Source organism: Saitoella complicata, assembly GCF_001661265.1.
Source record: "Saitoella complicata NRRL Y-17804 unplaced genomic scaffold SAICOscaffold_9, whole genome shotgun sequence".
Lineage (NCBI taxonomy): Eukaryota > Fungi > Ascomycota > Saitoellomycetes > Saitoellales > Saitoellaceae > Saitoella > Saitoella complicata.
The window spans coordinates 23603-39208 of NW_017567000.1; the positions used below are offsets into that span (position 1 = coordinate 23603).

Consider the following 15606-nt stretch of genomic DNA (forward strand, 5'->3'; position numbering starts at 1 on the left):
TGCGCTCACTCTGGATTTTGCAGCTTATCTCCGCACTTGAGGCTAAGTCAATCGGTCCGAGGTAAATTGGCCGAGTTGACGTGCTCAAGTAAGGGATCACTCAAACAAACGGTTCCAGCTCGAATAAGAACTTCAAGGGAGCTTCAGCTGAAAATCTGTTACGGACGTGAGATCAAATCGACGAGCTTCTGCCTATCGAACGACATACCAAACCATATCACCATGCTTCCTCGAAGAATACCACAGCCTACCACGGGCCTTTGCCCCATCTCAAATCCCCTCCTATCCTCTAAATCTCTTTCTCCATCAATACGCGTACGACACGTCTCCTTCCGACGATCACGACAACAAGATCACACATCCCTCTCCTCCTCGAGCTCACCGACAACCTACATCGCCCTCCCCGACCCAACCTCAAACATCCGTCCCCTCCTCTACCCCTACGACCCCACCTCCCCCCGTTCCCTCTCCCTTCACCGTCGGCGTTTAGCAGCACACGACCGGATCCACACCCACTGGTCCCAAAATAACATCCGCTACACCCTCGCCCTCGAAGCTTTCAAAAAGGAGACATTCGAGAAGAACAAGACAGAGGATGGAGAGACAAGGGAGGTAGGCGATGACGATATGTCAGCCTTCTATCGACGCTATTTGGATGAGACACGGGAGGAGCAGATGAGGTTTAATCGGTGGTGGTGGAGGGAGAATGTTGGGTTGCTTGTAGCCGGGGTTAAGTGTGATATATTGGATAGGGTTGAGGGGGTGTTGGGAAGGAGGAAGAAAGGCTACTTTGCCAATAATAACTGAGGTATTCTCTTGGCGGCCGAGGCCGGGACGCTGGGCGTAATCAAACCTTGTTTACACACGTCTCCGTATGCTGCGTCGGATAACAGTTTTCCCGTGATATCGATATGACATCGATATGGACACGGATCTTCGGGCTTGAAACTATATATCGTACGTCAGATCACGCCAGGAAGGCAGGATCAGCCGTCATCATAACTTCCTTTGCGAACGGCAGATACGACGCCGCCGACAGCTGCAAAACTACCGGTATCTCGTAAATAACGCAGAGGCCGCGGCTCCCCCTTACGCCGAAATTACGTGAACGCTGGCAGGCTCGACCTCTTCCGGCAACCCAGCGTTGGCCCTGGTAACGTAGACTGCTCAGCCACAAACTTTTGAGAGCACATTCCGTCAAAGAAGCAAACTTTGGCAACGGCAGAAGTACTGCTTTGATCCAAAAAGGTTTGGAGTTTTCCTGTTGCTGGAGGCTGCCTGATACCTCCCGTCATTGTTCCGGTGCTGACCTAGTTCTCCAAGCACAAACACCGCTCAACGCACAAACAAATATATACGCATCCAACATGTCAGGGACGCTATCACCCCTCCAATCAACCCCCTTTAACCCAGCATCCCTGACCTACGTACTCTCCCTAACGCCATTCCCAACACACTCCCTCCTCATCGCCTCCGGCTCCGACAACTCCCTCCGCACATTCTCCCTCCCAATCCTCTCGCCCCTCTCCTCTATCCCACAAGCACACGCAGACTCAATCAGCGCCGTATGCGCCTACGATGAGCACCACCTCGTCACTGCCGGGAAGGACAGAGTGGTGCGTATGTGGGATGTGAGGAGTACGCCACCAAAGTGCGTGATGGAATACAGAGCGGAAGGAGCGAGAAAACCGCAAGGGTTCACGAGTTTGGCGGTACAGAAGAGGACGGGGCGGATTGCGGCTGGGACTGAGTTGGTCGGGGTTGATGCGCCGGTGTATATTTGGGATGCCAACGAGGGCGGAAAACCAGTACGGGCATATACTGAATCACATAACGACGATGTTACGGTTCTGGCGTTCTACCCGAACCAGGATCATCTGTTGTTGAGTGGCTCTTGTGATGGGTTGGTTAGCATCTTTGACCTGAATGTGGAGGATGAGGATGATGCCGTGCTTCAGGTCGTGAATCATAACGCATCGATTCATCGCGCGGGGTTCTTGGCAAGTGGGGATGCGTTCTTTGCGTTATCGCATATGGAGACCTTCACTATCTTCCCACTCCGTCTGGAAACTGCGGAGAGAGATGTTGACGATGTTAGTGCGGAAGTGAAGCCGATCGAGTTTGGGGATTTGAGACAAGTGTTGGGATGTGATTACGTTCAGAACTTTGATCCGGTACGGGGGAGGGTTGTGGTAGGAAGTCATGAGGAGGGATGGGTGGATATTGTGTCGTTTGACTCTGCGACTGGGAAGTTTGGGGAGAGATGGCGGATGGGTGGACATGATGGCGAGGTTGCACGGGACTTGATCATTGATGAGGCGAACGCCGTTGTTGTCAGTGGTGGAGAAGATGGTACAATAAAGTCTTGGAAGGCAGGAGGAGAGATTAGTGCGCAGCCCACTACGGCAGAGGTAGGAAAGGACCAGGACGGCAAGAAGAAGAAAGAAAAGAAAGATAAGAAAGACAGGTACAAGCCGTACTAAGGCTTCATTTGGACGTATGGTGTTTGGGTCGAGATATTCTTGAAGTAGCTGGGCAAGGGCCGTCGACGTAGGCATGAGGTCGGCCTTGCGTTCACATGTCCCCGAGGCCGAGGGAGCGCATGTCCATGTAATGTAGAAAGTGCCTTGTTCGAACGAGCAAGGTTCACTCGTCTGTCAAGTTCATGTTCAGCAGATTGTTCTCTTGCTTGTAATGAAGGCTCAACCCATCGTAATGCATGGTAGGGAGGCATCGGTAACGGCTGTACATGTGGTGCGGATATATGTCAACGTTGTAATATTATGCATATGGATATTTGTGATGATACTCCAAAATTTCCCAGTCCCAATGCAATGAACAGTCCATGTCCTCTTCCTCATCTCCTTGAGTCTACAACTCTCGCTCCTCCACTTCCACTTCCATCTCCACCTCCAATCTTTCCCCCATCCTCCACACTTGCAACCGTAACCTCTCCACAAACTCATCCGGCAGACACTTCATGCTCTCCGCCCTGACCTGCCGATTGACCATCCTCCTCTCCATCGACTGTGCCATCGCAATCACCAATCTCACGTTCCACAACCTGCTCGTGGTAATCTTATCCAGGTCCGAGAGGTCGAGATTTAGTTTCAAAGATGTCATGGAGCGTTCAAGAAGACCTTTAGCGTAACCGGGCTTTGATGAATCGGACTTAAGGACGAGTTCACGGATGTCGGATTTCGTGATGAAGGGGCAGTCTTTCAGCTTTTCTTCGAACTGTTGCCAGATCCAGGAGGACTCCACTTCGTCTTCTTCGGGGTGGAGGTTGGCTTTAGCCTCCGAAGTATCTTGCTTCTTCGCCACGAAGATTGTCTGCGACTTCTGGAAATTCTTCAGGTGATCCGGATTATCCCTCAAATCCAGCCTCGTGGGCCAGAACTCGTTACTATCCGACGATACCTCCGGCACAGTCTTAAGTTCAGGCAACAAACACGGCGCAGTCCTCTGCACAACTTCAACCGTCCCGTCCTCCCTCTGCACCGGTATCATAACAGGCAACACAGTCGGCTGCCGCGTATCCACATCCCTCGGAACTAGACACCTCGCATCAGCAGCCAACACCCAAAGATGTCTCAATGCTTGCAAGTGACACATATTATCATCCGTAGCATTCGGCCATATTGGGTATAACGCCGCCGACAAACTCGCGATCGCCAAGTTCGAGGTGGACAAACTGTACCGTCCTCCACCCATGAACAAGATCCCGAGTCCCATGTGCGCGGCCATATGGCTTCCATACGCGACATCCTCACCAGCACGACTGTGCAGTCTCCGAAGTCGCCGCATAACGTCGAGGTCGCCAGTGCCTGCCATGACACACGCAGCACTGACAGCGATGACATCCTGGAAATTTCGGACCGTGGTCCGGCAGATCTTCTGATCGTGCATCGCAGCAGTCATAGAGGCCAATTGCATGTACCTGTCAAGGTAGTAAATGAGGGTATGCCGTGCTTCCTCGTTTCCTGATCCAGCGTATCGGAGACCGATGCTGAAGCATGCTCCGGCAATGATACTATATAACGACAAATCATCCGTCGTCAATACCCTCGTCCGACGCAACCCAGCATGTTCCCTCAGACAAGCTGGCAACTGCGCATCGACCCACTCCATCGAACCCCTTACCGAGTCCCAAAGGATAAGATTCTTCGCCATAACCCTCAACAACAAGAAGTCCGGCCGCGTCGAATCCAGTAAGGACTGGGTATCAGGTACATTCACCTTCCCCGCGACATTCGCATCACCCGTCTTCAACCAAATCAACGCCAAGGCAACAATCGCTCCAGGCGTGCTAAACCCAATACACCCCGCGCCATCGTCAAGCGATGCCATGTACGTAATCAGCTTATCCGCGATCCTCAGATCCTTCAACCCCTTCAAGTCGCGTCCTTGTCCCAGGTTGATGAATCCCAATGCGAACCCAGCAGCGAGTCTATACCCTTCATCGCGTGTGAAGTTGGCTAAGCCATGATGTGCTTCACTCTTCCCAATCTCAGCGAGCATGACCTCCGTCATCCGTCTCTGCTGAGTGCCGTGATACAGTAGCCCGATACCCATTAGACCAGCGGTCTGCGTGAGCGGACTCAAATTTAACTCCGTACTCCCTGCCGGCAGCAAAGCGAGAACGTGCACGCTCAACAACCTGGTAACCGTCGCATCCATCGTCCCAAGATAACTCACCGCCAACCCAAGCAACAAGCCAATACTCGTCATCGTATGCTTCGAAGTCAAATAATTAAACGCATGCCACGTCGCCAAATCCTTCAAATGCCCATTCAGTCCCAACCCCAACAGAAATCCCGCATGTTTCGCCGTCAACTCTGTAGGTTTATTAAACACAATCCAACTCGTGTTAATCCCCTCCGTCTCCCTCGAAATACTCAACGCGGCGGCGGCTCCATTATGGAACAAACCCCATACCAACCTCTCCTCCGTCAAAAACGTCTTATCGACCGTAACAGCCGTATTCGCCGGCTTGACCTTAACCGACCAATTAAACGCCGGTATCGGGAACTTCTCCGTCAACACAGGGACCTTCGAACTAAACGTATACATCCCCCGTCCAGTCGGTACAGCCAAAGACCTAACCGCAATCTGCCGTGCAGCGTTTTGTTGCGCTTGCATGACGTCGTGCTCATTCATCTCAGGCGGGTTATCCATAATCACAATCAACGGCTTCGATGTCCGTAGGAGCTTGGTAACCTCTTGCAACCTCCTATCCTCGCGGAACAAAAGTCTCGTAACAGCATTCGTATCAACCTCAGCCAACCCTTCCTCCTTCGACTCAGCTTCGTTGATACTCTGAACTATCGTCTTGATATCCCTAACCTCCGGCTCCTTCTCCTTGACTGCATGCACAAAACCCGTATAATCAGGCTTAACCAAATTCTTCAAATCCTTCCTTCCAATCAACTCCAACGCCTCCGCACCCCACTCTTTCGGCGGATTAACCTGGCATTGAAGGATTGCCTCGAGCAGGGGAACACTCAACCCCACCGGCAACCGTGATAAATCACTTTTCGTGATCCCATACTCAACGAGACACTTGACAACATCCTCGAACGTCCCCCCCAGACTACCCAAAATCGAGTAAAGCTTCACCACACGCTGGGTCTTTTCGCACACCTTCCTCGCCGCCACGATCGCCTTCGAATCACGGTCCCTCCGTACCAAATCCGCGAAACTGGGATACGCACCCACACCACCGATCCCCTCAACAGCCCCAACACACCACCCATAAATGCTCGGTACCTCCCCAACCTCCTCAAGACACGTATTCCTCAACCTATACCCATCAACAACAAGCCCCAGCCCCTCAACTTCACCAACAGTATCCATATAATACTCAACCCACCTCCCCCATCCAAGCCAAGTCGCGAGTTGTAACAGAAGCGGCGTCAATAGCTGTTCCGATTCGTCCGCGTAGATGATATCCAATTTCCAATCTTCCGCCAAGAGATGTAGCGCGAGCAAGACCTCCTTCAATAGATGACTACACCCCTCCACCGGCTCATCCCTCAACTCCGCTTCCGCCCTCGCCGCAAGCCGTAGCAAGCGATCCCGTCTCAGCGGCCCATTTACTTCATACCACGCCCTCACCCCACACTCACCCACATCGACCTCCATATTGACCTCATTCTCACCCTCTTCCACACGAATATCCCTCCTCTCCTCCCCACCCAAAAACACCATACAAACAACAACCCCAAACGCCTCCCACTCCCCCAACCCCCCTTTCAAGCAGATATACCGTCCGCAAACACTCTCACAAACTTCCCTTCCCAACACGCACTCCAAAGCCCCCAAACAAGCCCGCACCGCATCACTCTTCGTCCCGATCTCGATGCGTACGCGCTCCGTCTTGCCCGAAGCTCGGTGTAGCGTGACGCGGTCGCCCGCAGGATGCGAGACACCCACCACGCACTCGGTCGTCTGAACCCGAATTGGGAGCGCGTATGGTGCCCACAACCTCACTTCCCCACCAATCCCCACAAACAACACCCTCTGAACACCACCCCCCTCCTCACTCCTCACGGGCGCGGCAGAGCACGCCTCAACCATCTCCATATCAACCACGAAGGGCACGAACCCCTCCTCAACCTTAACCACCAAACACAACACCTTCCCCTCGCTTGACGGTACACAAACGACCCTAACATCAGCCCGTGCCTGAATCACAAATACCTCCGCCTCACCCGAGACGGAGATGGAGAGAGGAAAGGTTTCAATGGGAGTGAGTTCGAGTTCACGATGAAGAGTTTCTGTATCGAGGGAGCCTGTCGCGAACATCTTCGCCTCGAATTCGGCAATCTGGGTGCCGATTCCGCGGTCTAGGGCGGTAAAACTATCGCTGGTTCGGGCGAATGAGCTTTGTCGGCGGCGTTCATTTTCTATGGCGCCGGCGAGGAAGGAAGCCCCGCCCATACTCGATTTCCGTCTCGAATGCGTCGCGGTGCCGGTTCGGTTTCGCCCCCCCGTCGTCGTCGGTGGAGGGCGTGCCGCGGAGGGAACTGTAGACGAAGGCCAGGTCGCGCGAAACAACGTAACCGTCCCCACCCTCCGATTCTGCGTGAGTGCGATATTGGCATCAACATACACCATCTCATGCTCCAACCCAAACTCAGACTCACCCCCACGTCCAGTCATAGCAGTGCTAGCGATGCCGAACTCATTTAACGGACCGGTGAGGGTGAAGAATTTCGGGAGGCGTCCCCCTGTTCCGGTTTCGGTGTCGTCAGGCCATAGCATCGAGCGTTTTTGCGGGTGCGGTTGGAGTTCGTGTATGCCGAGTTTGCGTTCGAGGAGGATTCCGATCGGAGCCGCAAACGCACGCCTAACCTCGAATGGGATATGTATGATATGCGTACTCCCACTCCCACCCCCACTCCCCTCCCCCAAGAGATAGATAAATCCGATACTCTTCAACAACACCACAAGCGCTCTCTCTAACTTCGTCTCCTTCTTTTTCTCCTGTCCCCATTTAGAGTAAGGTTCGAACACCGGCGCCTCCTCCTCCTCAATCGACGGAAACCAGGCAAAGCAGGCATCGATAACATCCTCGCCCTCTTCCTCATACGTCCAAAATCTCTTGATTTCGCCGTGGACTGACCATACCACAGTCGTCGGGCTGATGAACAATTCCTCGTCTACCTCGGTTGTGGGCAGCGTGATCCACCGCGGTGTTATGCCGTTGTCGCGGGAGGTGAAGATACCGTTGCGTAGACCGTGCTCCCAGGTCGAGGGGGTGTGCTCGCCTAAGCTTTGGCAGGCTATGGATTGAGGCATTGGGTCATGATAATTGGTCGTGAACCTGGACTTTCTGATTCTTGGTGTTGTGTTTGCTACGTGCGCCGCACGGTCGGTGTACGGCATTAGTGAGGGCACGTGCAGAAACTGGGTGAAATAATATACCTGGTGAAATATACCTATCGTAACCCAAAACAAACGGCTCATAGCTCATAGCATTTTTGGCGGAGATGCTCCAGATAAACAAAATAAATCCAAACAGAAATCATACACTATCGTACCAACCTCGTCTTCTATATACCCAGCAAACACTTTAGTATTGCCTGCGTCCCCGTCCGGCACCACCACCCTGCTGGTATGGCGGGTACATCCCCGGCTGTTGCTGAGGCTGTCCAGCGTAGGGGTATCCACCGACTCCAGTACCAGCACCCATCAATTGCTGCGCAACAAGTGGGTTGATGTACCCAGGAGCAACAGGCTGTCCATATCCATCATACCCACCATAACCAGGCGGGGGCGGAGGAGGCGCACCACCTCCATACGCACCATACGCAGCGGCAGCCGCAGCGGCTCTCTGCTGAAGTGCTTGCTGAATAAGCGCTTGCTGGTATTGCAACGCCTGTGCTTGTGGCGAAGCAGACGCGTATCCCTGTGGTGGCAATCCACCCGTAAGAGAAAGATGCTCCAACGCCTGCAGCGTCGCCGGGTCCAGGACCGCAGCACGGGGCGGAACAGCCTCGAGGTGCGCAGGTGGCATGTTGGCATAGTACGCCGCAGCCGACGAATACGGATCGTGCCGCCTCTGTCCGACATGGTGGTTCCGGATGGTATGGTGATGGTTCTTCGGGGGACTCGCTTGGGTCCGGGTACTCAACCCAACTTCATCCATGAGACGCTTATATCCATGAGCAGGATGCACATTCAACCTCATCAACACGGCCCTTACACGGTCCAGTGCATGATTCCGCTGTTCGCCGTCCATATATGGACTCGTCAAGATCTTGAAAATGACGGTCGCGCCATGTACCTGATCACCAAGAATTTCTTCCAGCGGCCTCTCATTCGCACTCATGAACAAAGCCTGCAAGATCGCATCCCTTGCCTCAGGTTCTTGACGCTGATTAATAACCTTTAACACCGTCAAACTCGCAAGCTTGTGGGTACAAAGGTGCGTCAAATGGGGTGTCAATCTCGGCGCGACAATCCCGTGTCGGTTGGGGAATGTACACGTATCCAACAACCACGTCAACAACAGCGCACCATTAGCATTCGTCGCAAGCGGGACAGCGCGCAACGTGATCACAGCCGCCAACAGGCGTTGTTGCTCCTTGGTAGCATGATGACTCTCCAAACAAGCACGCATAGCACGCGCTCCGAAACGGCCTTGCGCAATTTCCCAAACCTGCTCCACCATCGTCTCGAAAATGAAATCATTCCAAGGCCGTCCAAATCTCAAACAACACTGAATCACGTAATTCCCAAACTGATCCAAAAACAACAGGTTCGTAAACGGACGCAAATTCTCCACAATAAGGGCGACTTGCTCCTCAGTGTTGGCCACATCAATGATCTTCTGTGCGGCCCACGTTCCATTCTTATGGACACCGATCTCCGCCAAACGAGGGGAGACCTCCCGTAGCATGAGCGCCTTCGTCTCCTCCGAACAATACTCAAACAACTTCTGCACAACAGTGTTTCCGAGATAATCACTCGCCAACTCCGCAACCTCACCCAACATACCAAGCGCAATCCCCTCGACCTCCTCCTGCGAACAAGTGCCATTATCGATCCTTTTCCTAATCTCCCTCAACTTGGGCGCATCATGGATACGAGCCCCACTCGGTTCAAGAAGAGAAGGGATGTCAGTCTCATACATACCCTGCCTATCCAACGCGCCCCTAATCATGGCGACACACTCATCAACCTCATCCTCACCCGCCCCATACTCCCGAACAATCCCAATGATATCATCTTCAATCTCCGTCAACCCCGGCATCTGAGGCTCCTGGCTTGCAGGCCTACTCAACCTCGCCGCCTCAGCCGCAAGAGACTCAGCAGCATTGCCGACAACAGGCGTCGTCTCGGTAATATACGTCGTAGTAGTATACGGACCCGCAGACTCAGGCGTATTGGCACCACTGATCCCAGCACTCGCATTCGAAGAGGGAACAGGGACCTTAGCGAACCCGATCCTCACACCGCCCGCACCGGCAAAGATCTCCTTTCCGCTGAGTGCGTTCCGCGCAGAAAGTGCACTTTCGACATTCTCAAAGTTAACGAATCCGCAGCTCTTGTGGGTAAGCACGCGTGCACTCTCAATCGCACCGAATTGTCCAAACATACCCAGAAGCTGCGCACTCGTAACAGTACTCGGTACATTCCCGATCCAGATCGCACGAGTGGGCGTCTCACCCTCCCCACCCATCCCGAACTCATCACCGCCCATGCCCAACTCCGCAGCAGTGACAGAGTTGTCTAAGCGCGAAGGGCTGTGGGAATGGTGTCCATACTTCCTCATCAACCCTGCAGGGGGACTATCCAAGATCCCCGCTGTCCTGGCCCTGGGACGTCCCGGGCTTCCGATAGCAGAAGATTCAAGTGCAGAGTCAGGGTGGAGATACTGCACATACCCAGCCGCACTCGCACCAACACCCTCCTCCTCATCATCACCTTCCTGGTATTTCTCAGTCGCGTTAACAGAATAAGAACGAATACGACTCGCGTCGCGTCTCAAGGTGTTCAAATCACTCAACAATCGCTCTTCAGCATTCGTCAACCCGGACGCGGCACCAACACCAGCCGCAGCACGAGGGTTGTACCGGGGCGGCGTAGGCGTATCCGCCAATCCTAAATAATCAAGCGTCTTGACAGGGGTCTGCTCAGCCTCTCCATCACGTGAGAACGCGCTCTGAGCAGGGCTCGCCGGAACCCCCGCCCTCGCCCACGAACTCGAGAAGATACCCGACGGGAATGCGGTTAGTCTTTGCGGTAAGGTCAAACTCCCACTCCTGTTCCTCGAGGACGAAGAGGATGGGGAGGACATGTGCCCGGGCTCCTGTAAGTACGCCGCACGACGCGAGGAGGAGGGTGTCTCGACTGACATGTTGCGTTCGCGGAGTGGAGTCTGCGAGGGTGAGCCGCGGAGAGAGTTGAGGTCTTCTTCGTCAAAGCCGGGGATGAGGGAAGGGGAGAAGCGGGATGGCATCGTGCCTGCTCGTGCACGACGATAAGTGGTACCCGGCGACTGTGAGGTCGAGGTCTGATCGGAGAAGGAAACAGTAGGAGTTGAGGCTCCGGAGGCTGTGGTGTGGGTGGTAGGGTCTGGAGTAGAGGTAGAAGAGTTTATGGAGAGTGAAGGGAGAAGGAAAGATGGTGGTTGAATTCCGATTCCTTCTTCTTGCTGAATTTCTCGTGCACTGTGCATGATGTTAGTTATTACAGTTCTTGGCGAGATGTGGACGGACAAGACGAACCGTTTGGAGTACATTCGAGCATCATAGCCTGGGCTTAGACGTTGTGAGCCGTTTTGCTCGGCCGAATTCATTATGGTTAAGGTGTATCGTGTGGTTTAATTCAAGATCGTTTCGTTGTAAATTGATAACTGTAGTAAGTCTGGTGTCGATTAAAGTGCTCGTAAGGGAAACGATGATGGAGTCTGTCCAGAGCCAACTCGAAGCTTCACGTAGCTATAGACTAGACGCAAAGAATTCAGATATGGCCGAGGAATTCAGTCACAATCCAAGCACAATTGCGTCGAAGGATTCGAAGTGAGCGGAGGTTCTGAGAAGATGAGCTACTATGGTCACACAGATCAGCCAAGAACACTCCTGATATCACAAAGAACGACGTACAGTTTCCCTATAAAGATCAATCGAGATGTTCCGTTGTCGGGTTGTTGGTTGATGGTCGACGTTTTTCGTCGAGGTTGAGCTTCTGCAGCTCCGTAAGCACAGCGACTGGGCGTGATGTCAGCCGGCAACGCTAAGTCCGGCTTGTGCAGAGAAGGCCCCGGAGAACTGTACCCTGAGGGAAATCTAAAAATAGAAACGTCAACGACAAAAACACGACGACCATTGAAAGAGCTTGAGTTACGGGCGGTACAGTACAGCATTGAGGTCAGAAGGACGGATTATACAAGGATATCTGCTTGCGACACTCGCGACTCGCGTACGACGCGTCATTGACGAACTACTACGATACAACCATGTCGGACTCTTCGCGATCCTCCTCACCAGAGATTGACCTTCCAGAGTCTCTAGTCGCAGGTCGTGAACGCCGTTCCAACGCCGGAAACCGTCTCCGAACCCTCCTCGATGCGGAAGACGTATCCCACCTCCCGTCCCTCGTCACCCCCGACGGCGAAGTCCTCGACGAATCCCTCCTCTTCGGCGAAGACGCAAACGATGTCGAATTCGCATCCGACATGGACGTCCAAGAAGATGTCGTCGAATCAGATTTCGACGATGACGACGAAGAAGAGGTAGAGGACGAGGAAGCGGTGGAGAAAGCTTTGATCGAGGAGGAGAAGCAACAGAGACGCGCCGGGAAGAGAAAGGCGACAGAGGCGTTTATCAAACCCAAGAAGAAAGCAGAACCAGTCAAGCGACGACCAGGACGTCCCACGAAAGCCGAACAAGCCGCCGCAGCCTCGGAAACAACCACCAAGATCACCACAACCACAACCCGCCGACCAACTCTGTTAACCTCCGGCTCTCGTCGCTCAGCCCGCACAACAACCGCCGCAGTTAGCACTGCCGTTTCCGCCAAACTGCTTGCCCTCCAAGCCCGCCGCGCCCGCCTTCCCATTCAATCCCGTCGTTCTCCAACCCCCGAACTAACTCAATCCGAGCGCCTCGCCGAGGCCGCAATAACGGAAGAGAAGAACCGTGCGAGCTTGGGGGAGTGGTTGAGGATTGAGGAGGAGAGGAGGCGGAAGAGGGAGGAGATGGGGAGGGGGCAGAAGAGGGTACTCGGGGCTTTTGTGAGGGTTTGGAGGGGAGGAGTCAGGGTTGATGGGTTTGGGAGGTTGGTGAAGGCTGTCACGAGTGAGAAGAAGAAGGAGGAAGAGAAGGAGAAGGAGAACGAGGAGCTGTTAGGGGATGCGAAGGCACAGAAGTCCAAAGACACCGAGAAGGTTACGGACCCGGATGCGACTGAGGACGCGGCACCACCGGATTCCGAGATGCTTGATGCACCATTAGTTGCAGAGAAGATCACGGAAGAAGCAGCTCCTTCACAATCGAAAGAAACTGCGACCGAGGTGGCTGTTCCAGCAGCTTCTGTTGCGCCAGCGGATCCGACAGCTGTGCAGATGTCTCCACCAACGGTAACAGCAACGCCTGCTGCACCGTCAAACGCAACAACCACTCCGGCACCTCCAGCACCGGCCACTCCAACAGCGCAAGCACCACAGCAACCAGGTGTGCAAGCTACAATACCTCCTCCCCCGACCCCGACTTTGGTACCTCAGGTACCCACTGTTCCAACACTACAATCTCAGATGCCACCACCTGCGACGCCGGCACCAGCAACACCTGCGGTAGCAACACCCACACCTGGTGGCACCCCAGCACCACAAGTGCAACCACCAACAACCACCCCAACCCCCGCCCCAGCAGCACCACATCCTGCTCACCCACCACAAGCAATGTGGGCACCACCAGGCACACCCGGAGCTCCGCCCATGCAATACTCCGGTTGGCCACCAATTCCACCATGTCCCCCCGGCGTTGATCCCCGACAACATCACGCATACTACGTTCATTACTACTCCTACGCATATCCATATCACTACCCGTACCACTACCCACCACCACAACAAGCCGCCGCTGCCCCCGGACAGGTGCAAGGACCGCCTAAGGTTGCGGTTACGCCTCCACCACCGGCGATTGACGAAGAAGCGGAACGAGCGAAGAAGAAGAGAGAGGAAAGACACGATTCAACACGAACCTTAATCCAACTCCTCGACTTCCCCGACTCAAACCCCGACGCAGCCTCCATCCTCCTTTCCAAGTCCTCCACCTCACCCCCACCATATCCCACGAAAAAGATGTGTCCAATCACGGGTCTTGACGCACGGTATGTCGATCCGAGTACGGGGGTGCCTTATCGGGACGTTGCGGCGTATAGGGTGTTGCAGGCGGTGAAGGAGGGGAGGGGAGGGTGGTGCAAGGGGATTGGGGCGTTTACTGGAGGCGGGAGGGTCGCGGGGGGGGTTCCGGAGGGGTTTGAGTAGCTCTATATTCAGGAAATCGAAGCATTCAATAGGCATCTACAACATATTTCATATTATGAAAGCTCCGTTTATTCAAAAATCAGTAATTCACAGAACCTCCTGTCGAGATCGTGTAACTTAGCAAATGTAGCTGTCGATGATTTACACCGTCCATCCTACATCCAGAGTTGCCTGTGTGACACCGCGGTTTGGCTTACCAACCATGTATGTCAGCCGCAGAAATATCCTTTGCAACACGTCCTTTGCCTCGGAACGGGAGATGAAAGCAGCTCTTGAATCGACGATTCGGCCATGCATGAGTTTCAGATGTTCGGCAAGGAGTCTCGCAGCTGGAACTTCAGGCTCCTCCGGAGATTCGATAGCGATATCCAGAACCTGAAGCTGAAGACCAAGTTCGATATAGTCTGTTTCGCTGTTCAAGGGGTGAAATGGCCGCGATGTCTTGATGTGTGATAAGCATGCACTTACAGGGCGAGCCATTACTTTCTCTGTTTCTGCCTGACGAGGCAAAAACATTTGCAATGCTATCCGCTTTCGTAGTGTTCTTTCGGCATAAGATCTTGCTGGTAACAGTCGAAGGACTCGAAACTGAAACAGACTATGATCTGAGATGTAAGATGCGACAGCCTCAATTCTTGGAACCTTTGAACCACTCCAATTAGCAATCATTGCAACAATGGGATTTCCCGTGTGCGGGGATGTTACCATCTCCTTCCATCTTTGGTCGTTCGTCCGTGCCATATCATACAAGCCCGTCAAAGACGTTGCTGCTGGCTGCCACAACTCATCTGTGTATGAGGCATCCAGCCCCATTTTCAAGACAGAGTCAAGAACGAGAACAAAAGCAGCGGATTCCGACGGTTGGTAAGGAAAGGCGCTTACAAGCCGCAAAAATGCCTTACATCCCAGGGTACCTTCAGGTCGGCGGGAAACAGGTGACTTGCATCTCATATCATTCTGCAACACCGGGTACACCTTGGTACCTTGACCCATCGCGTTTGCAGACACACCGAGATTGATTAGCATTCGCTGAAATCTGTCTGCACTTAACAGTTTCTGGAACGTGTTGGGGTGTTTCTGGTGGTGCGCTGTCAGTGTGCAGATTTTGGTACCGCAACCAAATACCCACCTTTGCCGCTTCAACGATGTAATCAACATATGCGTCAACAAGCTCCTCGGATGTCTCATAGTATACTAACACGCCACGAGTCAGGGCTGTGGAATGGGATGTGGTACACTTGTAAGCCGTTACATACCTTCATCCAAAAGCCACATCAGCAATTCATCTGGTAATACTTTTCCCAGGGAAAGAGTTGACCGCATAAAGCCACCACGGAACCAGAAGCTCCGAATGGAAGGATCTGGAAGTTGTAGCGGTTAAGATTTTGACAGAGTAATGAATGGTCACTGGTGAACATACCAAGAGCTTCAGCAAGCCAACCATCTTCACACACACCAGCAGGGAACGCCGTTCGTGTTCTGGACACAAGATGTTCTTCGGAAAAGAAAGACCAAGCAGGCTGAGCTCTGGTGCCATCCAATCTACCAAGTGTATCCTTCAGAGCATCTACATTCTCGCCAACAGCTTCATCCAGTACTTCCTTGGA

The 15606-nt window shown here is 53.5% G+C and overlaps 6 protein-coding genes across 6 annotated transcripts; 3 read left to right on the forward strand and 3 right to left on the reverse strand.

Moving 5' to 3' along the window:
- The first annotated feature begins 88 nt into the window (after positions 1 to 88).
- SAICODRAFT_29953 (uncharacterized protein) lies at positions 89 to 845 on the forward strand. The gene has a single exon (XM_019167540.1). It carries the CDS (start codon positions 223 to 225, stop codon positions 805 to 807), a length of 585 nt encoding a protein of 194 aa, XP_019024667.1. The 5' UTR covers positions 89 to 222; the 3' UTR covers positions 808 to 845.
- A 194-nt stretch (positions 846 to 1039) lies between these two features.
- On the forward strand, positions 1040 to 2793 carry SAICODRAFT_91314 (WD40 repeat-like protein). Its single transcript, XM_019171747.1, has 2 exons — positions 1040 to 1248; positions 1324 to 2793. The coding sequence occupies exon 2, from the start codon at positions 1368 to 1370 to the stop codon at positions 2481 to 2483; it is 1116 nt and encodes a 371-aa protein (XP_019024668.1). The 5' UTR covers positions 1040 to 1248; positions 1324 to 1367; the 3' UTR covers positions 2484 to 2793.
- A 534-nt stretch (positions 2794 to 3327) lies between these two features.
- On the reverse strand, positions 3328 to 5520 carry SAICODRAFT_38394 (uncharacterized protein; the record flags this gene model as incomplete). The annotated part of the gene is made up of 1 exon (XM_019168592.1): positions 3328 to 5520. A coding segment is annotated over one exon (2193 nt), but the record flags the coding sequence as incomplete, so codon positions are not given.
- A 2441-nt stretch (positions 5521 to 7961) lies between these two features.
- On the reverse strand, positions 7962 to 11452 carry SAICODRAFT_79085 (ARM repeat-containing protein). Its single transcript, XM_019171140.1, has 2 exons — positions 11238 to 11452; positions 7962 to 11180 (listed from the first exon to the last, which is right to left on the reverse strand). Exons 1-2 carry the CDS (start codon positions 11306 to 11308, stop codon positions 8078 to 8080), a joined length of 3174 nt encoding a protein of 1057 aa, XP_019024670.1. The 5' UTR covers positions 11309 to 11452; the 3' UTR covers positions 7962 to 8077.
- A 1453-nt stretch (positions 11453 to 12905) lies between these two features.
- On the forward strand, positions 12906 to 14065 carry SAICODRAFT_29955 (uncharacterized protein). The gene has a single exon (XM_019167541.1). The coding sequence runs from the start codon at positions 12947 to 12949 to the stop codon at positions 13997 to 13999; it is 1053 nt and encodes a 350-aa protein (XP_019024671.1). The 5' UTR covers positions 12906 to 12946; the 3' UTR covers positions 14000 to 14065.
- Positions 14059 to 15285, reverse strand: SAICODRAFT_65223 (uncharacterized protein). Its single transcript, XM_019170130.1, has 4 exons — positions 15256 to 15285; positions 15129 to 15193; positions 14705 to 15076; positions 14059 to 14641 (listed from the first exon to the last, which is right to left on the reverse strand). Exons 1-4 carry the CDS (start codon positions 15272 to 15274, stop codon positions 14141 to 14143), a joined length of 957 nt encoding a protein of 318 aa, XP_019024672.1. The 5' UTR covers positions 15275 to 15285; the 3' UTR covers positions 14059 to 14140.
- Positions 15286 to 15606: the final 321 nt, after the last annotated feature.

Coding starts and splice junctions, on each gene's coding strand:
- SAICODRAFT_29953 (XM_019167540.1), top strand. CDS start 223: ATGCTTCCTCGAAGAATACCACAGCCTACCACGGGCCTTTGCCCCATC.
- SAICODRAFT_29955 (XM_019167541.1), top strand. CDS start 12,947: ATGCTTGATGCACCATTAGTTGCAGAGAAGATCACGGAAGAAGCAGCT.
- SAICODRAFT_91314 (XM_019171747.1), top strand. CDS start 1,368: ATGTCAGGGACGCTATCACCCCTCCAATCAACCCCCTTTAACCCAGCA.
- SAICODRAFT_65223 (XM_019170130.1), bottom strand. Junction 15,077..15,128: donor ACATCGTTGAAGCGGCAAAG/GTGGGTATTTGG, acceptor GCGCACCACCAG/AAACACCCCAACACGTTCCA. Junction 14,642..14,704: donor ACCAAAGATGGAAGGAGATG/GTAACATCCCCG, acceptor AGTGGTTCAAAG/GTTCCAAGAATTGAGGCTGT.
- SAICODRAFT_79085 (XM_019171140.1), bottom strand. CDS start 11,308: ATGAATTCGGCCGAGCAAAACGGCTCACAACGTCTAAGCCCAGGCTAT. Junction 11,181..11,237: donor GCTCGAATGTACTCCAAACG/GTTCGTCTTGTC, acceptor CATCATGCACAG/TGCACGAGAAATTCAGCAAG.